Source organism: Prenolepis imparis, unplaced genomic scaffold, assembly GCF_030444845.1.
Source record: "Prenolepis imparis isolate NDT839.2.m4 unplaced genomic scaffold, iyPreImpa1.0 SCAF_3, whole genome shotgun sequence".
Lineage (NCBI taxonomy): Eukaryota > Metazoa > Arthropoda > Insecta > Hymenoptera > Formicidae > Prenolepis > Prenolepis imparis.
The window spans coordinates 22,125,265-22,149,662 of record NW_028141161.1 but is presented as its reverse complement, the minus strand read 5'-3'; the positions used below and the strand labels follow the sequence as shown (position 1 = coordinate 22,149,662).

The 24,398-nt window shown below is 34.2% G+C and overlaps 4 protein-coding genes across 10 annotated transcripts in view; 3 read left to right on the top strand and 1 right to left on the bottom strand.

Moving 5' to 3' along the window:
* Alpha-catr (alpha-catenin related) overlaps window positions 1-10,548 on the top strand; it is a 62,140-nt gene extending 51,592 nt beyond the window's left edge. For 3 of the 4 annotated variants that reach the window (XM_083033414.1, XM_083033416.1, XM_083033415.1), the window contains one exon: window positions 493-621. Coding sequence is in view for 1 of the 4 variants with exons in the window: in XM_083033417.1 (XP_082889543.1) it covers window positions 493-645 (153 nt within the window). In the remaining 3 variants the exon portion in view is untranslated. Of the gene's footprint in view, window positions 1-492 lie in introns of all 4 variants that reach the window. The other variant, XM_083033417.1, reaches the window with a different exon arrangement.
* Window positions 10,549-12,690: 2,142 nt separating this feature from the next.
* On the top strand, window positions 12,691-20,003 carry LOC145933688 (uncharacterized). 4 transcript variants are annotated; one of them, XM_083033658.1, is made up of 10 exons: window positions 12,691-12,958; window positions 13,563-13,628; window positions 14,695-14,862; window positions 15,103-15,262; window positions 15,609-15,680; window positions 15,820-15,936; window positions 16,232-16,336; window positions 17,118-17,387; window positions 17,549-17,641; window positions 17,723-20,003. In XM_083033658.1, the coding sequence occupies exons 1-10, from the start codon at window positions 12,879-12,881 to the stop codon at window positions 17,831-17,833; spliced, it is 1,242 nt and encodes a 413-aa protein (XP_082889784.1). In that variant the 5' UTR covers window positions 12,691-12,878; the 3' UTR covers window positions 17,834-20,003. The 4 variants fall into 4 exon arrangements, with proteins under 4 accessions (XP_082889784.1, XP_082889786.1, XP_082889787.1 ...); XM_083033660.1 differs by lacking the exon at window positions 15,609-15,680; XM_083033661.1 differs by lacking the exon at window positions 16,232-16,336 and having other exon boundaries at window positions 12,692-12,958; window positions 17,723-20,002.
* A 575-nt stretch (window positions 20,004-20,578) lies between these two features.
* LOC145933894 (uncharacterized) lies at window positions 20,579-21,515 on the top strand. The gene is made up of 3 exons (XM_083033921.1): window positions 20,579-20,737; window positions 21,035-21,138; window positions 21,213-21,515. The coding sequence occupies exons 1-3, from the start codon at window positions 20,675-20,677 to the stop codon at window positions 21,385-21,387; spliced, it is 342 nt and encodes a 113-aa protein (XP_082890047.1). The 5' UTR covers window positions 20,579-20,674; the 3' UTR covers window positions 21,388-21,515.
* LOC145933893 (uncharacterized) lies at window positions 21,465-23,340 on the bottom strand. The gene is made up of 2 exons (XM_083033920.1): window positions 21,973-23,340; window positions 21,465-21,892 (listed from the first exon to the last, which is right to left on the bottom strand). The coding sequence occupies exons 1-2, from the start codon at window positions 23,002-23,004 to the stop codon at window positions 21,602-21,604; spliced, it is 1,323 nt and encodes a 440-aa protein (XP_082890046.1). The 5' UTR covers window positions 23,005-23,340; the 3' UTR covers window positions 21,465-21,601.
* Between the last annotated feature and the right edge of the window lie 1,058 nt (window positions 23,341-24,398).

Sequence of the window (24,398 nt, the reverse complement as noted above, 5' to 3'; positions counted from 1 at the left end):
ATCTCGTAATGAAATCTAATATTTCTTTCCAATAATTTCAGATACTCTGACAAATAAATATCTCTAATAAGGAGAGAGATGAAAAAAATTCTCAGACAGCAAAAATTCTTGAAAAAAGATATTAAAAATGTTAAATAAAAATATGTTAAACTTGTTCCTTTGTCAGAGTATGCGATATGCACTTTTTCTAACTAGATCGCAAACAAACTCGCCACGTATGACGGCAAGAGCGTAACAATGCCACAGCACGTGGCATCTCTCTCTTCTTCAAGAATAATCTCTCCGAATGCTATAAGACAACCTTGAAGCGTAAAAAATTAGCCTTCGATCAAAAGCTCGTCGAAAAATCGGCCTACGAGAAATTTCGTGCATTTTTGGTCAGACGTCTTCGACGAGCTTTCGTTCAATCGTTCATTCAACCCCCCCCCCCCTCCCCGAAAAAGCGTCCACGGCGTATAATAACCCCTTGCCTCTTGCTGCTATTCTTTTCAGTACAACCTGGATTTCCGAGGTCTGTCGGCGCGCGGGGCCGGCGGCTCGCCGTACAGGGGCGGAGAGGGCGGGGGAGCTGACGGCGACGGTGGCGGACTTGGCGCCGACGGCAGCAAGACGGGCTCCGTCCCCGGCAGCGACCCGTCCGTCTGACAGTTTGGGATGGCCCGACGGGCCAAGGGGGACGCTCGCCGCACCCGGGTTTCCTTTCTGCTTTTCTAGGGAGAACCTCCTCGCCTGCCCCATCAACGGAGCGCGTACACGTCGACAGCCGGAGGTCGCGGGATCGTCGTCGCCGTCGCGGCGACAACCAGGTCCCGCGTCAGCCGCGTGTCGGAATACTGTAGTACTTTATTCGGAGGTGCCTCGCCTGGCCGGAATATGCTCGTAGTCGCCATAATAGGCGACATTTTGCGCGTATTCGCGGTATTCGGAAGCTACGGGTGAAGAGTAGTAGCGTTCCTCTGGACGCCCTTGATTGATGATTTTGGACGAGAATGGAATTAAATCAACAGAACCGTTGCTGGTCTCAAAATATGTTAGAACTCGCTCAGCCACACGCTGGCACCCTCACGTTTCGCGATCGGGAACCGCGGAAAAATTAGTCTCGGTATTTGGTTAATGACTCTGAAAATGATGGTAAACCTGCTTAAAAATATTAATGCAATGGTTCGGTGTGCTTGGACAATCGCTTGAAGATGCTTAGCTATGTCGACGTGTACGTTTCGCTAGATTCGTTTTGTCGCGCGTACTTTCTGACTTCTAACGAATGAAAAACAAATTTACACGCCGCTGTTTGTCTCATCAGACTCGCGCGCGTTTTTACTCGAAAGCGGACGAGCTTGGCAGCACTTATTTAGCACGGTCGAGTTCCGCCACGCGTGGCGACCGAGGCGTGAAAAAAACGAAGAGTTAAAGCCGAGCTGGCATCACATGGAGTCGAATGCGAAAGTGGCGGATGAAAAATGTGCGCGTCTATATGATTTGCGAAATTGTCTGCTTTGATACTCCGATCATCTGATTTACACTTTGAGACCCGTGAATTCGCTATATAGAGACGTAGCAAAAACTGCTTGCGCGAACAATGAAATTCATTCCTATATTCACCTTAGCGTAACCGAATTACATCTCTTCAGGAATAAAAAGTTTCTTAAAATGAGATTACAATTAAATACATTTCACCGCCGCTGCGTGAATAACAGTGTTTCACTTTCGCGTTACCATTTTCTTGCTTTTAAACGTCAGATTCTAGAGTATTCCGTAACTTAGACGCGTCGTCTTAATATAAATCACGAAATTAAATATCAATCCATGATACCCATGAACTGCGAATCGAGTCAACGTGGCTTATTTAACATGTTTGTATATTTTATTATACAATACACTTTTCGAAGTCTCATTTCGTTGTTCTCGCGAGAATGAAAAAGAAACAAAACTTTTCCGCCGACATATGGCTGCGCACAAAACAAATCGTTCTTCCATATCGAGAAGTTGGTGCAACGACAATAATTAACAAATGTCGATCGCAGTGCCTTTTTTTAGGTGTGAAAAACTTTGTCGAAACTTTTGCCGAGATCAATCTCGGCTTCCGTGTTACGCCAACTTCGGTAAACAGATTGCGCACAAAATCCGCACATTATATACAGTTACAGGAAGGATAGTTTGCGCGTGCATACTTATACATATACATCTGCATGATGATTGTAACGCGTAAGACTTTGAAAATGTGACGTATTGTGCGAAAGCTTAAAAAGCTCTCCGCTCGAAAGCAAACCGACGAAAAGCAGCGTTTGAAACTTTTGAAAAGTCGACCAACGGCTTTCCCCTCTTTTATGTTTGTATACTCAATTCATCGACTAATTAGAGAAATTTGAACGATGGCAGTCAGTCTAAAAACGCTTGTACGAATCCACCCGTGCAAAAGACACTTATCCTGCACATTCGTTAACGTATCCAAACACCTGCCATTCTTCAGATTTCTCGCATCACGCTGCTGAATCTACAGATGACAAAAAAAATATGATCTTTAGGCATTGACTTTGCATCGAGAATCAAGTTTTAAGCGAAAAAAAAAAGATCGCGGCAAGAAACTGCAATATTTACGAAACGAAATATACGATACTTGTAACTTGTAACCGACTAATCGAGCAGAGATAGACGAAAAGAGACTCGTGGGGCAGGAGGTGGTCTATCGAGGGTAACCTGGGGGCGGCAACAGGGCGGTCAGGGATGTACTTTGTGGCAAAGACACACCATTATTCAGTCACCACTCGAGATTGCAAAGCAGCCTAATTTCCGCCGCTCGTACGAAACGGACTGTCCGATTTGACGACGTTTTCGTTGTCGCGAAATGACGCGAAAGATTTATCTCTCGAAGATCGTTCTCAAATCGGATATTTCCGACACTCCGTGCATTGCGATTGCACGCATCAAAGTATCAAAGCTCCTTCTCGATGCCACAAAAAGAGATAAGACAGCGATTCACGCAGAATCGTCTTGGAAATCGTTCAATATTCCATCGAACACGATTTAGAATCTGCACGCGCTCACGAAGAAGAGCTCGAGATACATTTTTCTTTTTAATATTCATGCGTTCAAAATGAATTTCTAGCAATACGATTGAAATCGGCGTAAGTAAAATCGGATTGCAGTCCGATTGCAATCATCGAGTTCCCTTCGTGCGCGCAGATAACGAATCTCCAGATGTTTGTTCGCGATTAAATTAAATACACGATTTCAAATTGACGAAATAGGTGCTACGTAGAGAGGGTACTTTTCTTCACGACGTTACGGCAAGATTCATTCAGGAGACGCGAGAAAATCTGTCGTACGGACGATATTCCTCTGGCTTACTACGGAATATATGTTTATCTCGGCCGCGACATCTCGTGACGATGATAACATCGGAATACGTTATCATTGTTGCGTGCCTTCTCTCTCTCTCTCTCGAAAAAAAAAAAGAATGATTTGATCGCGCGAGAACTGAATCGCATCGCTGATAACGAGATAAAAACAATGTGTAAGCGATTAATATATAATGTATAATCTCTCTAGCGATAAACCTAGTATTATTAATGTTAAAAGCGGCAACATCTGTACATATACAAAGTTAAGCGTACGCAATTTGCGTTGACCATTCGTGCATTTCACACGTATGTATATCTACGTAGTAGGGATGCACGAAAGAAAAATATCGTTCTGCGTGTGTGTATTATACAGAGTTGGGACAAAAAAAAAACATTATTTCACGACGCGAAAGCATCGTATCTGTCGCGATCATCGATTTAACGCTAGAACGCCCGTGCTTTCCTATACATTTCTCTCCAACTTTCCCAGAATTCATCCGCCGAATTACTATTCTATTGTCCAAAATGGTACGTACTTTTTTGTGAAACGTTCCGAGTTATACGGTGTATAATTCACAAGTGCTCATAAACTTAACTACCGCGAATAATTGCGAGATCCGAGGTCGTCGATGATGGATTCATCTCTCTTTGGGCGTTTTAGCACTGAATTTTATCGAAGCGTCTCGAGAAAAAAAAAATAATAGCTAGAAAATGACCGCGGCACCTCGCATCTGGATCGACCGAGATATCCTCACAAGTTCCTACAGAATAGTAATATTAGCGATCGTGTTGCTGTCACGAAGCGCGATTAAAGAAGGACACGAATCTGTGAATCGGAATCTCGCGGATCCGACGTAAGGATAATAATATGCACGTTGCAATCGCGAAAATACACGGACTTACACGGATATATTGACGCGATGCTTTTGTACAGACTCTGTATCATACGTTATCGCTCGGTCTTTGAATTACTTAGAATACGCATATCGATTAAGATATATAATAATAGTACGGTAAGTTTGAATTTTTTTGTATAAAACGGCACAAAATATTTTCTATGGGGGAAACGGGGGCGAGTTCGATCGTAAGTGTTGAGTTTCTATTATTATTATTATTATTATTATGATTATTATTGCCCACCCATTATGATCTCCGCTATCTCGCAGAGATTGATAGATGATAGATGATTGTCGCGCTAATTAATCGCGCTTGTCTGCAGAAGAGAGAAATAAGCTCACGTAAATATATCGTTAAGTATATATGTACCTATGAACAATTTCTACGCAATAATATACAATGTGGTAGTACTTCATCACGAGTACTTTATAAACACACGAGAGAGACGAGGAACTAGCGTTAGCAGTACATTCGTATCGTACAAACACATTCGCGGGAAAACAATGATACATTATTATTATACTTCCTTTCGTGCTAGTTTTCTCCCGGGTTCAGTCACGAGTTTCTCGTTGTTTCCTGCGAAACGCGATTCCTTCTCCTCGTACACGTAAATCGATTGACACGACACCGAGATTCGAGCTGATCTTCGCATCGAGATAATTAGTAAGGTCATCCGCGTGAGATTGTGATATTCTCTAATTTGACGAATAGATAAAATTAAACGCGAAAAAGAGCGGGTGTAGAATCGCGACCGAGATCTCATAAACGAAACCCCCCCCCCCCATGATCTCATCGCTCGATTACCTTTTGCGCGAACATGTTAGAAAAAAATCGCGGTGTTAAAAGAGATTCTTTAATAGTCTATACGTGTATGTTGTTCCCCCTGATCCTAAAACGGAGAACGGGCCTGTTTGATTGCGCAGATGATAAAAGATGCACTGCTGATAATTTCTTATCGAGATTTGATCCTCACGAGATCCTTTATATTCATTTCTTTTAGCAGTGCATTTCGAATTATCTGTATAGTCAATCGAGAATCCACCTCCTATAATTCTACCTCAATTTTCGAGATTAGGTGCTTTAGATTTCTTTAAAAGAAACAAATTGTTCATGGCATTCGTATACGCGCATACTCGTCTCGCGTGCGCCCCTAGATATCGAGGATATTCCAAAACTGTCGCACTTTGTTTTACCTGTGATCAATTTGGAATCAGTCTTTTCTCGACGCAAGCCTTTCCGAGACTTTGAAGGAGTCTCGAGGAAAGATGACTTTTGAAATATATATGACTGAGGAAGAGGCAACTTTAAATTAGTTAAAGTACGCGTCATTTAAAAAAAAAACCAGTGCAATAGTTTTGGAATGATCTGCATGTAGCGAAGAAAAATGATTTTAAAAAAATAACACCAAGAAGAATCTTTATTCTTCAAACGCGTACGTTTTATCGAAAAAAAATTATTTGCTGAAATACACATACGATAAATCCATATTGCATATTATTTTCAACGATTAACGCGATACTTTTTCGAGAAAAGATTTTTTTCTGTTAGTGCCTATCTCTTGTCTGCAAAAAAATTTTTTTTTTTTTACGCAATTACACTTTAGAAAAAAGTATCCGTAATAACTTTCGGCTTATGTGGTTCTTTGTGCAAATAATATTGATCTTGGACACCAGAAATATTGATAACTACAAATAATTAGATTAATAATAATAATTAATTAGAATTAATAATAATAATATTAATAAGCCATAGTGCAAATCTCGTAATGATACTTATACTATTATATAATATTGATAGTAACGACTGTTATATTGGTTGGACTATTTCGTGCCTGTGGTCGAGTATTACCGTATTACGGAAGTATACCTGTAATTCGTTCGTCAGCAAAGTCTTATTAGTTAATATAAAACGTAAAAAGTAAAAATTCATAATATATATATATATATATTATATATATGCAGCCTTGCAAAATGTATTTGAATAGGGAAAACGTAAGTGTAGGGCGGTCGTGCAAATGTTTAAGAAAACATTTTACAACGGTGACTTTACCATTTTGTACAATCTAGTGGATTAAAGTACTTCGTACTCTTGTGTGCGCCTCGACGTACTTTTGCAAATTCAGCGCTCACAGCATCCTTGGCATCTCATTAATTAAAATCTCGTTAATAAGTTAGACAACACATCAATGACAATAATTTCAGCTAATTACTTGCACGTCGGTCCTTAAGCGCCGCTTCGTTTGCTTTGTTATTACCGATAACGGGACGCAATAACACAGTCATTTTGAGATTAAACTTTCAGATTAATTCGCATTCTATTCATATTCATTCTAGGAATAACTAAGAATGTGAATATTAATTAATTAAGTGTAAACGAATTCTGCGTAATTCAGTATAACTATTTTTGTGAATCAACACTGTAAATATGATGAATGAGAATCACTTTCTTCGATACTACCTTCGATTGCTCTTTTTTTTTTTTTCTTTTTTATACCGGCGTGTCGCGTCTCAGTAGCGAATCGGTGACCTCATTAAATGAAAAATGTATCGACATGAGCTTATAGTAATTTAATATTTTCCTAAGGACGCCAGACACACAATCGTACTCTACTATTTAAAAAAAAAAAATTACTATAAAAAATGTGAATGTGTAAAATCACATGGGGACATTCAAAGTCCAAACCTTTGACGGAGAAGTATGATACAAAGTGCAAGGCCAGTGCAAATTATTGTCAAAGAAAATAAGATTCAAAGTCGCACTATATATTTTACTATCGTGGCTACACACATACGCGATTAACCGACCCTAATACGATCGCGCGTAATTAAAATTCACGTATATCTAAATACAATTCAGATACGATACTTTATAGAAAGAAAGAAAAACAATCCATCACACTCTCGATACTCGTGATAATCTATTATCCACTAGATGGTCAATTCAATGCGATCTAAACGTACGTCGCTATCGATCTTTCCCCTTAGACTACAATTAATATATAAAACTGTAATCTCTCTTCGATTTTTTCAAGCACTTCGCCAAATATTCTTTCATATTCAATGTCTATTTCGTAATTTGAACGTATCAAATCAATTAATACACATATAATTATAATATATGGTAGCGCGCAGCTGCGACGGTTAATGATGACGAGACGAAAAAAAAAATGGACAAATGTAAGAGGAAAATTTTCTAAAAATCTGATTTTTCTAAATTTATTATTTACATACGCAAATTCATAATTCACTACCGCAATATTCTAATAATATTTTTAAAAATATATATTTTATATTAATTTTTTAAAATATTTTATATTTTAAAAAATATTTTATTTTATATTAAAAATGTAATACGTTATTATTATTATTATTATTATTATAGTAATATAATATGTTAAAAAACGTTATAGAAATTATACGCAAACGTTCATGTTGCGTTTTCGTTTCACCGCGAATAATTCCGATGAAAAACAGTATCAGTATCAAGTTCAAAGATATCTATTCGATAAAGTTAGCAAACATGTGTGAAAAGTGGAAAACGCGCTTTCTCACGGCATCCATTGTCGGCAGGTATCGTGTAGGCAGTGTACTTGATAACCTGATGCAACTAATCTTTTGGGTCGAGTGCAGCAACGCGATACCGCGGACTTTCCTTCGAGTATAAAAAGAAAAAAAAGCGCCTCGTCGTCATCTTCAACGTCGCGCGCAAAAACAAATCTTCCATTTCGAGAAACTTACATTTAGATGATTTTTCAACGAACGAGACAAACAAAACAGAAATCTCTTGATATGAATTTATATATATTTAACAAAGTGTCCTAGTCTATATATATCGCGCTACAATCTCGCGAGACGAGAAGAGTGGAATCACGATTAAGGGGGTGGATAGATTAAAACGGCTAGATCATCACGACTGATACTATCGAAAAGAATTTTGATCAACGAGTAATAAGATACCATGTACCACACGCCGGTGTAAATTAAAATTTATCGAGGTTTATTAGACGCTTTAGACGATGCTCTCATGCGTAATAATGGTGTCATATATTTTGTGAGAGTAGCGTATCTAGAGAACCGAGAGGGAATCCAGGAACACGCATTAACTAAAATCGATTAATCGTGAAATCGTCAACGGTAATTAAAGCACAGAATTATCGGAATTATTGTGTCAGCGGGATAAATTTCTATCGCAATAATAATGACATTTTTACGACCGCGCGTGTGTTTAACGTCTAGGAATATAACCATAAACATAATCAATTTTAATTATATAAAAATTGAAAGAAAATCCCGTTACTTATAATCTTAGACGTTGAAACGATTCTAAGAATTCTTTTTTATTCCGATTCTACTAAAATGAACCTCGTTAGCAAAATCGTCTTACAGTTATTAAATATGGAATACACTTAATTATACCGCTTCCAGTTAAATGATCCAAAAAAAATGTTTAATTTAAAAATGCAGAAATAAATTTATTTAATAAATTTATTAAGTAAATTTATTTAATAATAAAATTTATTTAATTTATTTAATAAATTTATTAAGAATATTTTTAAGAAATATTTTTATCTTTAACGGCTCTCAGTATTTAATAAATAAATAAATGTGATTTTTACAAATCCGGCCAATAGAGCCAAGCACGAAAATTAATTCTAATCTTTTAGGTACTGTATCTCTTGGTTTGAGATTACAAAGTACCCTCAATTAATAATCCTCGAACTTACAACGGGAAAATAGGCGAGAAAAATATTGGTCCGAAAAGTCGCTGAAGCGGGAAAATAAATTTTTTAACCCCCCGAATTTACAAAAACATTGCAAAATATTATCTCCGCTAATAATTAACGTGCGATATATATATATATATATATATTTTCCTCTACTATATAAATTTTAAACTTCTCTCGCTTTTCTCTCGCATTTATTAAAAAAAAAAAAAAAAAGATTATATCGATCCTGAAGAAAATTATTCTGACTATCGCCCCTATTCGAAAAGAAGCTACTTGAAATACAGTTGGTACGATACATATCTACATGTCTTCTGTCTGTTGATATCTGTCGAGACGAGTATCAAATATATCATTCACCCACCCAAGTATAGGAGAGAGACCCAATTATAATTTATACATAATCCTTTCGATAATTGTCTGGATCCATCTCGAAATCATAATCTCCGACGTAATTTCTGACTCTTGTACACGCATCCATGTACGAGCACACACAACATTCTTATACGAAAATTTTAACAAATACGAGGAAAAAGCATAGCTGCAGACTCCTACATTTCCTTACCTTCGTCATCGTACAATCGTCGCGAGTGCCAAACGGCCAGGTCGCACAATATTTATTACATCGGATATATAGGCAGGTTCGTTAATAAAGTGTAATATTATTTCGCGCACATTCGTTGCTAATTAACGCATTCGCGGACAAAGCGACGTCAAACAATCAAAATGATACTTGATCATCAAAAAATTGCACGGTGGAGAGAATATATATATATATATATATATATATATATATATATATATATCTATGTCTAGATTATCGGGATAAAAAAAAAATTAACGATAGCATATATATTATATAACGTATTCGATAAAAACTATATTGATTTATTTGATAATTTATTTATATCCGTATACACAATTATTGGCAAATTATATTTATGATTTTACCGAGTATCTCTTGGTGGAGAAATTTTTTTTATCTTTTGGATTGCGATCTTCCAACGATAAGAATCGAAGAATTCTCATTCGCGCTCAATTATACGCCCCCAAAGAGAGTACAATCGCATTGTCCGCGAACGCATCCGAGTGCGATGAAATTATTTTGATAAGAGATACGCGGTCTTCCCATCAATATGTGTGTGTGTGTGTGCTTGACGTTTCTACGAACTTTCTTAAATGCGACTTTAGCCGCGAATGCGCACGTGCATGTTAGGCGGTGCATCAGCTGCGGCATATAATTTCTATGAAAATGTGTATTTCAGTATCCACGATTTATCTCACACACACAAATGTAGGTTCAGATGCTTCGCAGTGTTACGACAAAAAAAATTGAAGAACAAAACGCTTACCTACCTATATATATAAATAAATATATACATATTAATAATTGTCAATAATTGATCGATATCGAGCGTTTCATTTATATAACGAAAGACGAAGCAAACAGTACCGATCTAGCGAACAATTAGCGTTTAGATAGATTTCGTACTTCGTATTTAATGACATTATTGAATCATTATATATCGAGTATTGTATGTACTTGGATGCTCTGAAGAACAACATGAAAATAAACTATTGTACTCGAAACGTGTCAAGTGTTGCTGCTCACTCACCGATATGTGATATATAGCTCTCATATATGTATCTCTGCTCCAGTTCAGATGGTTTCGACGAGAGTCCGTCGTTTTCGCCGCTTCAAGAGAAATGTGCGCCAACTGTCTCTCTCTCTCTCTCTCTCTCTCTCTCTCTCTCTCTCTCTCTCTCTCTCTCTCTCTCTCTCTCTCTTGCGAGTCAATGTGTCTTTTATAGATACACGCGACATTAATTCGGCACTCCCGATACTCGCCCGATATTAATTCGCCACTCCCGATTCACTTTCGAGGAAAAACGAACGCGACGCGGTCTCAATTTCTGCATATGTAAATAAAGATTACTCGCGTGATCAATGTGGCGACGAAATTTGAAATCACTACGCGGTTATGTATTGCCGGTTTTCGCGTTGAGAAAAGATCACTCTCGTGACTGTAAAATTATCACTACAAAAGAGTAGGACACTCGCCCGATATTAACTCGGTATACTCCCGACGCTCGTTCGTACTCGCCAATTCACTTTCGGCAGGAAAAAGATGCGAGAAAATCGGGATCTACGATCGACCGAAACAACCACGACCGGGCGATATAGAGAGGCGCGAAGCGTGAAGAAAAGGCGCGAGAGTGACGGCTTTGGCGCATGCGCATGTCGAGCCGACGTCAGCGCTAATCGCGGAGTAATCTGAAAATAATTATGTTTATGAAGTAAGCTGCGTTTTTAAGTACCAAGCGCCCCACTCGGCGTTTACGGTTACTTCGGGTATAATTGATCGACCAATCACACACTTTCTCTTTTCCTCGATTGAATCGATTGAACTACGAAGCATCTGTAATGCCGAGTGGAATGCATCCTTTTTTCTCGACCGAATTCTTTCGCAATTAAAGACTTTCATAAGACTAATTTTCGTCTTTAATATTAATTAGTTCGAGAAATATTTGCATGAAAAGTTATGCGCGTTGTATATGTCACGCCAATTAATTCCTCAAAATGCAAATAATAACTCACCGTGGCGACGAAACTTGAAGAATCTCACTGAGATTTGAGATTATACATCGCCGGTTTCCGCGTTCTTGCGAACAGATATTCTCGCGATTGCAAAATTACCGCTACAAAAGAATACGACCCTCGCCCGATATTAATTTCGATACTCCCGACACTTGTTTGTACTCGCGATATATTCGCAGTTTCAGCGGGAAAAAGACGCGAGAAAATCCAGGATCCACGATCGACCGAAACGATCACGACGGTATAGAGAGCGGAAGCGACACTATTGGCGCATGCGCATTTCGAATCGATCTCAGCGCTAATTGCGGAGTAATCGAAAAATAATTACGCCTATTGAAAATTGAAACGCTCCACTTGACGTTTACGGATACTTCGCATATAATTCGATTGACCAATCACAGACCTTTTTTTTCCTCGATTGAATCAACCATCAAATTAAAAGAAAATAATTAATTTCCATCTTTAATATATTAATTTGTCGGAGAGATATTTGCATGAAAAATATATATTGTGCACGTAATAAAAAATTACGTTGTGTGTTACGCCAATTAATTCCTTAAAATGCAAATAATTTACCGAGAGAATTTATGTCTACGTCTTGATAATAAATGATCGAACTCAAATTACAGAAACGAGAAAATCTTTCGAATATATAACGTCAACGAACTTTTACTTCCGACTCTAAATATGCGCAACTTTATATTATTTATTTACATAATTAATTAATAGAAATATATATATATATATTAATAAATATATTATTGCAAAAAGTATAACAACGCAACAAGGCACTTACCACAAAAATTCGAGCTCAATTACGTCCTTTTTATTATCTTTGTATGCGCGTGATATGCGTCTACGATAATATATGCGACAAGAATAATAATATAGTTTCGACTCGTTCACATGAATACCTCATGCACGCAACTCTTTCTTCCGATCCCTTTTATTCCTTTAAACCGTACAAGTAAATTATATAAACAAAGAGTTATGTTCTTTAAATGTCACGGAGAAACGGTGGTCTCGAATATGAGCGCACACATACATAAATAATATAATACGCACTCGGCTGCGCATATTCCTTTGTGCGCATGAGCAGAAGCAGAAGGAATCAGTGAAAGCATTTGCAGCCTACTTCGCGGACTAGTCGACGGTGAGGCATCATGGCGATCGGTTAGTTAGTTAGTGTTTCGTATCTGGCCGTGTTACTTAGAAAAATTCGCTGTGATACAGACGATCTCGCGTTTGTGAATTATCTGGAATTTCTCGGACGATCGGACGTGGAATTTTTCTCACCGCGTAACGAGACGTGAATGACACGATGGTGAAATTGACCGAAGAGATGGTCGTGGCTCGCACGCGAGTGTCCGACTTCTCCGCCGTGAAGAAGCTCAATTGCTGGTGAGTATATAGTATATTTACATCGTTGTGAGACGCTTTTTAACGGTATAACCTCCGTCGCGAATTAATTCGCAACATTGAAATACTAACTAGACAAAGTGTATAAGATCGTACAAGTGCATTGAAAAGTAAAAGTGATCAGAGTGCCTATATAATCATAATTGGACTAAATTGGTTGAAGGCACATTAAATATTCGGGAAAAAAAAAAAAAAAAATGAATTCGCGACGACTCGGTCGCTTCGTCTCTCGAGCGATTAATGCGTTCGCACTCAGCCGTGCGAACGAAATCGTAAAAACAGGCTTATCAAATTCTCTCCTACACCTACTACGTACTGTGCTCTGTGAGAAAAAGAGAGGATTATGTATGATATGATCAGCCGAGCGCGACTAATTACTATTTTCCCCCCTGAGACACGTGAAAGAATAGGCGGAAAACGAAATTTGCGGATTCTAGTGCCTAGACTATTTTTTTTTTTTTTATCATAATGAATAAAATGTACGTGTAAAGTTTGACCATCTATTTCGGAATTAATCTGCACAATAAATATGTTGTAACAATATCTCTACTTTGCTGTATCGGTATATACATATTTTTTTGTACAGGGGAACAGAATTAACAGATGTTAGCATTCTAAGAAAGATGACGAATGTAGAAGTGTTGTCATTAAGGTAAGTTAAGGCTCGTTAAAATTATAGTATAAATAATTATCATTATAAGAGAAGAAAACAGGTGCGACAAATCTATATTTGAGATTCATTATAATATTAGTGTGCAACTCTTTGAATTAGAAGCATAATTTTCTACAATGTTTATTAGCAAGTACTCTATTACGCAGGATTGAAATTGTGCTATTTGATCATTGTGATCTAAGATATTTTTTATCTTATGAAAACATAGAAGCTGCGACGTATTCCTACTTTGGACATGATTGTATTAAACTCATGGTCACAACCCACAACCTCAAAAGTTGTTCTGCCCACACGTGCTTTGAATTCATTGTGATTCATCTGAGTCATTTGAAAATATAGATGTACATACAGATATGAAGATCTATATCTGGCATGTCCGAGAGAGAAAAGCTTCTATTTTTTTTTTTTTTTTTTTTTTTTTTTTTTTATTTATACGACGATACATCATTACAGAGGATCTCTCAAATTAGTTTTGGAAGTGCAATCAAAATTAATTTAAACAAAAGAGAGAAAAATAAACATGTATACAACATTCTCCTTTTTTAAGAGAATGTATTTTTGAAAAAATATATATTGTGTGAAAACACTGCATAACTTTCTAATAAATTCTAATGTATAATATTATTTCATTGATTTTTATAAAGAAGCTGTTTTACTTACATTTTTATCAGTCTGAATTATTATAGTTGCAAGAAGTACTTTTGATAAGAAGAATAATAATTTCTTTTTTATATGACGTTTAAAAATAAAAAGGACATGTAAACATAGCAACATGGATTTCTCTTATATCAATAGAACTTGATTGATTTACAATTTATGCTATATTACATATATATGAAGTGTATAAAATAAGAATTGAGTTGATAAAAAAGTTTTATAAACTTTGTTGCATCAAAATATTATATATAATCTTGATAAATTATAGATATTATACAAATGAATTGTTACAAAGAGATATTATTAATGTTAATATTTTGCATTGTTTAAGATAAAGCTTTATATAATCTGAAAATAATAGTTTAAAATATATTTTTTTTATTTTCAGTATAAATAACATTAACACCCTTGTTGATTTTCAATATTGCCACAAACTTCAGGACTTATTTATACGAAGAAACAACATCAAAGATTTGAATGAAGTTTGTTATCTCCAAGGATTGCCTAATTTACGAAATTTGTGGCTCGGTGAAAATCCATGTGCAGAGAAAGAAGGGTAAATATTTAATATAATAGATATTTTTAGGAAGAAATACTTTTGCATATATCTATATATAATCTATATACATATAATTGGCTTTTAATATGTTGGCTATACACAATACTTTGCTTATTTGTGTGGGAGAAAGCCACGGTATTCGATTCCGAGACCAGTCAATTACGAATCAGCCATTACTATACGAAAGCCATTTATTATTACAATCTAAATAAAATTTCCTAATCTTTATTTTGACAGATATCGATTAGCCTTACTGCGAGCTTTGCCAAATCTTGAAAAATTAGATGACAAAGTAGTGTTACCTGAGGAAGTGCAAACCGCAATGACAATAGGTCGACCTTTAATACATCCTCTTGAAATGGATGCTTCTCCACAATCAGATGCAGTAACTCCAGAAGTAAGAACAAACTCTTTCTTTTTTACTCTCTTTTCTTTAGAAACATTTTATAATATTGTAATAACAAAAAAATTGGTGAATGGTAGAATGCTAAACTATATTCTCATATTTAATGCAGTTCATGCATTTAATATTTATGTTATTTTATCAACTATTTACGATATTTTTTGTAAGCTTTACATTTTGAAATTAATAGCTGCATATTTAACCATTATTAAAATTTACTTATATAAATCGCGAATTATATAAAATCAATAAAATTCATTTTAAAAAATCCATTACATATATCTTAAATGTACTTTTAACAATCATTGCAAAACGCTAAATGACATTTATACTAAATTAGGATATTGCTATTGAATACATTGAAGAAACTGAATTGGAACGACCTAGGAGATACAGTTCTTCTAGTGATCAGGTAATGTTATAAATTAACGCATTTTTTTACCGATTTTCCTTCCTGTCATACAATAAAATGGATCATTTGATATCAAGATGTTACATAATTATTGTGTTAAAGTGAAATAATATATACATATGTAGAATTATTTTTTCAGAGAAGTTTTGATGAAACACAACATACTCATGAAGAATATGACCCTGATAGAAGAAACGCAAATTATAATGCGTCATCGTCCCATCATTACTCACAAAATAATCAATATGCGTATGAGGTCAGTCATGCATATCGTTCATATAATAGGAGTAGAAATAATATCCCTTTCAAATCATCATTTTCAAGAGTAAATAACTACTTATTAACAGAAAGTATAGTTATGATTTTGGGAAGTTTCTTTACAGTCCATAATCTAATTTCCAATATTTTCATGTATTATACTATAGCAAAAAGATGTTGATTCATTAACTTGATATTATCATTGATTGTAATAATTAATTAGAATCAAAAAAGAGCAACTCAAATGCTATAACTTTTAAAGTCTATGTTATTGCCTGATTATTGACTAACAGCTACAAAATGGACAATCAAAGAATCAGAGCAAAGATGACACTATGTGTACAGAGTCACGCAGCAACAATGAGACTGTGGCCACTAACACTCTTGAAATATCCAAGGTACATTCACTATAGTTGCACATTGTCGATGCAAAGTAGTAATTATCGTTAATTTTTCAAAAAACTTAACGGTCAAGTACGTGATATTTATGATTGCAAGTCTCATCGTTCATATTATATTCACAACATTTTAGAATATATCAGTAATACTGTCATTATTAATAAATACTGACATTAACAATTAATAATTAAATAAAACCTGTCATTTGACATGTTTTCTGGCTACATATGACTTTGTATGGCTCTGGGGAATATTTAATGACAATTTTGTATCTGTGTCTTTTTTTATTGCTATCATCTAATCATATCATATCCTTGCACATGGCTTTAATAAAATAGAAAACAAATATTATAATACTAATTAACTAATAAAATTCAAAAGACTTGAGTACATGTCCTGAATATTCAATGTTTGAAAAATAAAATTAAAAGTCATAAGATTATCATTTGTAGTATATTAGTTTGTTGTAATTATATATATCGCAAGTAAAATATGAATAATTTTATCAAATAAGACATAGTAAGCTTAAAATATATGGAAAATTGATTGTTTGGATTAACGATTTCGCGGCTAAACCATTGCACTTCATTATTATATTTATATGACGTTATTATATTCATATATATATATTCAGGATAAATAGAAAATATTATAGTTTTTCTTATCTAATATATTTTATTCCAATAATATGATGAAATCTCTATGAATTTGTAAACCAATTTTTTGTTGAATACAATTTACATATAGCATTGTTTATGCTTATAGAAAACAATGTTTTAGGATTATGATGACAGACCCGTAGTACAACGACATAATGGAGATTATGATGAAAGGCGAGTTTACACCGAGTATGGTGGAAACGAAGTATCTCAACGTATCTATACACCAACATCACAACGTGCACAGTATACTGTCAATGAACTTGCAGACGATAGACGTAACGACAGAAATAATTATAGCTATGATGAGAGAACACGAGTAGAATACGAGGACTCGTCACAACCTCCGACATCACAAACAAGAAAAATGGCTGTTTATCATAATGAAAGGGTAACAAATAAGCTATACATTATTTTTTTCATTAAGCTTATGTTACATTAAGCTCAATGCAAATGTAACAGCTAAATATATATTATCGTAAAATAAAATGTTACATTTAAAAGTTTCCTTAAAATTAATGTTTTAATATTTTTTTTGTTTAATATTTGCAGGAAGATACAGGTCAAGTACCAGGTTGGGTAAAACATTCAGAAAAAGACAAATGCAAAACACAATTTCACTATCACAGGCGGCCAGTAACGAGGGTATGCTTTATGTCATTGTTTTAAGTTAAAGTACACATGTATGAAATTTGAAATATTTATAATATATATTTTTCCATTTAGAATTCAAATATATTATCTGCTGTGTTGTGTCTGGTCAAGGAGTTGGATTATCCAAGCTTAGAAGTGGTAGAAATGGCCGTTAGGAATCGAATGGACGAATTAGAAGAATGATGTTTCTGACACCGTCCCCAAAATCCACAGGGGGCGGTTGCTTTTTCTCAAATTGGCAATATGTCTTCTGTTCCGAGCCCAGAATTCTCCGACTCACTTGATTCTACGATAACAACTTTTAACCAATATGCTGATAATGATGAGAATTACAACAATGACAAACATCATATTGATCGTCAGAATTCGTCGTTATTCGAAGAAAGTAATGATAAATGTCAGGTTCGACGTAAATGTGCCGAAAAAGTTTGCTCAACAAACAATTTGAAAACAGTATCAATCGACCCGAGCCCAAAGTTACTCGAAAATAATCAATCTGTTCATAAAATTAGAGACTCTGTATTAGATAATTTGTCATCGAAAGAAAAAAAGAGCAATGATGTAAGACGCGTAGCAAGCAGTGACAGCATTCCTCGTGGTGGTTACAATAATGTCACTTTGAACCAGGGATGCAGAGTTTTAAGTCAAGAGTGTGTAAGAAGATCAAAAAACCCGGATATTAGAAATACAATTACACCACTTCGTTATATTCAATCAGCAAAAGGAACATGGACCTATAATTTGTAAGTTGGATTGAAAATTTAATGAATTATAATTATAATCTCTATCCTGAAATAATAAAGCTCCTATGAATATAAGTAGAAATAATCTTTTTGAAATGAAAAGGAAAAAAATGAGAAAAATTTTAGTTAGTAATTGATACAAGATTTATGATTATAAAATTGATCTCATCATGCTATTTGTCAGTGGAAAAAAGTGTATAAAATTTATATATGTGATATTTCTGCAAGATTGAAGAGACAAATATAATTATCTTTGTATATTATGCAAACATACACTTGCCAAGAAGTTGTAATTGCTATTTCTATTAATAAGAAAAATGTTAAAATCGAAACTAATGAAATCTTTGATTTCAAATGTCGTAAATCCGATGATTGATATATGAATAATTTTACTTAACTGTGTTACTTAACTGCACAATTTTATTGAATTCGAAAATTTGTTAATATATTCAATTAACATTTATAATTTAAATAGCTTTATTTTATGTGTAAAACATAGAATCAAAAAGATAAATTACAAGCGTTATTAAATATTTTCTAAGCAAAGAATAACATTTGATGTTTTTATCTAAGAAAATTATTGAAAATTATTTGTCTAAGAAGATTATTAAATCAATAATCATTGAAGATTAATGTTTGAAAAGTGCAATGATTTTTACGGTAAAATATGTGTGATATGAGCGTATGTATATATGTAGAAAGTGATTTCGTACACAAAGAATATTCTATGAAAAGCTTTAAATATTTATTATTCACATATAATCTGTTATCAAAACCTCATCTACATATGTTAGTACTTAAAAATGTGTATATACACAAACAAGAAATCAATTTCTATAGTATTATTATTTTGTGGTATCCTAATTTTTTTTTAAATTGTTATTTTAACAATATTACAAAGACAAAAAAGATTTTATTATCATATATATAGGATCATGGAAGATTGTACTTAAAAAGACACTTGAATAATGAGCAAAAAACAACATGGATAAGATAATTATAAGAACATATATTATAAGTTATAAATTATAACTTTAGACTGACAAATGCAAGTATAGGGCATATTTTTTGAGACAGACCCTTACATTATTTACTAGCTTGCGAAAATGCAGAAAGAAAACAAAATATAAAATTTAATCTGCAGTACCGTTCTAATCAATGAAACTGATTAATGATATATCAGTAATTAGTATTAAGATGTTTTATAACAATGTAAAACAATGATTTTTATTATTCAGAACCGTCCACTCTTACATTATTTTACAACTGATATACATATGATATTACTTTAATGTATATAATTATAAATATATTATTTAAAAGTTATATAAAGAAAGAATTTCATACACATTTTTGAATTATAGGAAAAAAGGTGATACATTATAACTTACATCATTGCGTTATACAAAATCAGCATTGAATTGTTACTCTTGTTAATAATGTTCTCTATGTTACAGAAACAACTTGTTAAATTGTTTAAAAAATGAAAAATTGTATCTATGCTCTACTTATCTATATCTAATCTTTACGAATTCTTAATTTAATTTCAGGTCTAGTTTTATGTAAATTGTCTGCTTCCATTGAAATATTAAACCCATATGTATGCTCGATTCTAAAAGTTAATTTTATATTTTTTGTTTCCTTATAATTTTTACAAACAGTGTATCCTTTTTCTGGAAAATTATGAAGTCCATTTTGAATTTACATCTTGAAATTACATTCTGATAATATAATAAAACCTCCCTTAATTTTTCATATTGTCAAAAGTGAACAAATCTTAATTTTCCATTTTTTCACTCATGAAGCAATATAAATTTCGCTCTCTATCTATTCGCCTTTCACTTCGACTTCGAATTCATTCTTATTAATTGTTTTTATATATAGTGTTATATAAATAAATAATATATCTTTTGTCAAGACTTTAATATTATATGCATATTTATATGCATATTTTTTAGATATTTGCTAAAAAATATATATATATATATATATGAATAAATGTGTGTATATATATATACCAATCGTATGTTTGTGTGTGCTTACTGAAAAGCATGAAAAAACATAATAATATGACATATATTTTGCATTAGATATTAATTAATTTTTCTATATTATATTATATATATTATATTATACTATACATTCAAATTTTCATTTTAACGAAAAATAGAGATAGATTATTTACTGTATAGGATTTTATGCAACTTATGGTGGACGCCCTGAATGTGTATAGTCCATCTGTCACTTACATATGTCAGTGTGATCAAGCTCGTTAACCATAATGGAGCATCTGTCAAATAGTATATTTTTTGTATTAATTTGGATTTTTACGGCCTTTTCACCGGTAATTTACGTGTTTTGCTTTGTAGTAGCAATTAAGATTCTAATTAATAATGTTTCTTCGTATGTCAAGGACATTTGTAAAAGCATTTTGAAAAAAGGACAACATGGAGCATTGTTTACTATGAATCAGAGAGTGTTGATAATTAATGTCACATTATATAATTTTATAATTTTTTATATCTAAAAACGTATATCTATGCATATTTATATTAACATCAAATTGTTATAAATTATAAAAATTTATATATACATGCATGATGATTGTACTCTGACAGCTATCTATCTATTATATTTTCAGACTGCTGCACATTACTGTGTGTGGGGATTGTGTGAATCATGGGAATATTGTTGCGATGAAAATATGTGCTGCAGCGACAAAGATTACAATATATGGATCACTGTGTAAATATTTAATTTGAAAAATATGCCATCATATCATAGACATAATTAAAGCTAATTCACTGAAATCTCAACAGGATAATCATAGCTGGAATTGTAATTGGGATGGTGCTGGCTGGTACATGCCTTTCTTACAATCTCCGTCGTATCTATCTTTATCTGCAACAAAGATATTATGGTATTCATTCTGTGTCCGTGCCATCAGAATTCGAGTCTGATGGAAAATCAATAAAGATTTCATTTCAGGAGTGAAATATGTAAATAATCTTTTATTGGACCAAATTTGTAATATATAATTTTTACATGTAAGCACAGTAAATTAAGTCTCTTATATCTCTCTAATAATTTATATGTCTATACATTAGAATGTGTTAAGCAAATTACAATTGTGTGTTACTATTAGGCAATTGTTTATTTATTACATATCCTCTTTCAATTATTTAATTTTTGTATTGCATGTGTTATTCTATATATCATCCATGCTATATTTCCATTCAAGTATCTTGTCACTTATTTTAAAAGCATTCCAATTTTCATCCATTTTTGGAGCTCGCGGTTTAATGTACACGGCCTCGCAAATTTCCTTTGTAATTTCAGGTGTAAAGAAGTCTGAAAGTTTTGGTGTAATGTCTTTTTGTCGTGGCTCTGGATCCTTACTTCGCGTAATAGTAGATGGCAACTGTTTCTCGTCTATACTTAAATCTACTAAATTTTTGTAAATTGCCTCGTCCAGTGGAAAATCCAGTGCTGTAGAAATCTGTTGAAAAAAAGATTCTTTCAAATTTTAATATATCTAGGAAAATATTAAGATGTTTTTGTTAATAAAAAAAATCTTACCTTTCCAATTACAAAACTCTTTTGTGCAGATGGCAAATGATCAATATCTCTGACAATCTTTTGTTGCTTAAATTCTTTCAGTTTATTAATGGTACATGCAATAGAATTATATCCCGGTCGTTCCAATTCTTCTGCAGTATCAGCTAATATAGTATCTGGTATATGTTTCTCATTTGCATTGTTTTTCTTTTTATGAGAAACTCCCAGTCCTACAGAAGTTTTGATTTTAGAACCTGATACATTACGCAATATAGTCTTCTTAACTGGAGATACTTTATTTTTTGCAGCAATCTTGTAACATGACATAACATTGGGTGTAACGGATTTTGTATTAATTGGTTCTTTGAGCATTTGATTCTTTGATTTTTTCATAATGTGTGGTGCAGATAGTGATTTTGTCATCTTTGGACTTTTTTTAGAATCCATAGTATTTATTTTCTGTGTATTGTTACTAGTAGAAAGTTTACAGTTCCCAGTTGGTGTAACCGATTGTATATACTGAGAGCTTGCTCTTCTTGTTTCGCTTACATCTTTACTAAATACAACTTTTTTCAGTGTTATATCTCTATTTTCTTTCCCTTTCTGTTGCAAACTTTCCTTGCTATCTTTTAAAATATTATCTCGTGGACTTTTATCAGGTTGCAACGTGTTACAATTTTCTTTTATATTCTGAATGCCATTTGCGTTACGTAGAATCTTTGAGGTCTCGATTTTTGGAACATTTTTATTAGATGGAAATGTATTTCTTTGAATGTTTTCAGACGCAATATCACTGGAATGTGTTGAAATCTCTGTGTTATGATCATACTGCGGTACATCCTTGTTGCGAACACTTGTTGACAATTTCTTAAGGTCTACAATTCTAACAGGTTTCTTGAGAGTTACGATGCTCTTAATTTTCGGACCGTTCGCTCGCGAAACAGTCTTCTCTTTACAATATTCAACGTCCTTGTCCTTGTTTTGTACATTGTCAGAAAATTGGGAGAATCTAACCTTTGGTCTCGAAATTGCTCCAGTATTTTTCCATGGCATGGCTCATAATTTTTATAAATACAATTGCAATAATTGTTGTACGAGAAATTTTCGATTAAAAAAAAATGCCCCTCAACAACACTACGTTCAAACGTCTCGCGCAAACGTTATTAAATGTGTCGTGGAACCATATGTGAGGGGCTCAAACCAGTTCAAACCAGTATAAACGTTAAATCATAATGGATTTAACTGTAAATTTCGTTTATGTGTAAGGATTCTTTGAAGACATTTTTTTGGCGATAAACCTATGTAAATACAATACACGACTCACTTTTGCAATCCCGCGCAAGATGTTGCGTGCAATTTAAATTTCATACATATTTGTTGTGACTGCGTTGCCCGCTATCTGGTGGTAAGGCTTTGAATTAATTCTTAAGAAAACTGGCGTCATCACAAATGGAATCTGATTGGTAGCTGAACACGTAAAGGTGCCTTTTCATGCTGACGCTCGATGCTCATTTTTAGCGTCAAAAGACGTCACGTGACCAAAAATAAAGATACCAATTCGTCAATTTTGGTCACGTGACGTCTTTTGCCGCTAAAAATGAGCGTCGAGCGTCAGCATGAAAAAGCACCTTAAGGGTGCCGTCACATGGGGCGTAACTTGCGTTAACCCTAGTCTACAATAGAGTCGTAAGGTCGTAAACGTAAGAAATTGACCAATCACAGTCGATTATTCTCCTCGAATTCAACTGTGATTGGTCAATTTCTTACGTTTACAACCTTACGACTCTATTGTAGACTAGCCCTTACGCTGGGTCCACAATAGGTGATTTAAGCCCTAAGCCTTAAGAAATTGATCAATCGCAGTCAAGTATGAGGAGAAAACTCGACTGTGATTGGTCAATTTCTTAAGGCTTAGGGCTTAAATCACCTATTGTGGCCCAGCCTAAGGGCCTGAGCAGAATGGCTGACTTACAACTTTAAGACAATGTTTTATGCCCTTAAGTTTTTGTCTTATGTAACGCACAATACTATCTTTTGTCTCAAATCTTATAAGGGTGCCGTCACATGGGGCGTAACTTGCGTAAGCGTAACCAGCGGATCGCCAATCACCGAGTTATTCCGATAGAGCCCTTCGTCGAGCTCTATCGGAATAACTCGGTGATTGGCGATCCGCTGGTTACGCTTACGCAAGTTACGCCCCATGTGACGGCACCCTTAGTCAGCTATTCTGCTCAAGCCCTTACGCTTAAGCCTAGTCTACAATAGAGTCGTAAGGTTGTAAACGTAAGAAATTGACCAATCACAGTTGAATTCGAGGAGAATAATCGACTGTGATTGGTCAATTTCTTACGTTTACGACCTTATGACTCTATTGTAGACTAGGCTTTACGCAAGTTACGCCCCATGTGACGGCACCCTAAAGCCCGTATCAGACTACCGACTACCGA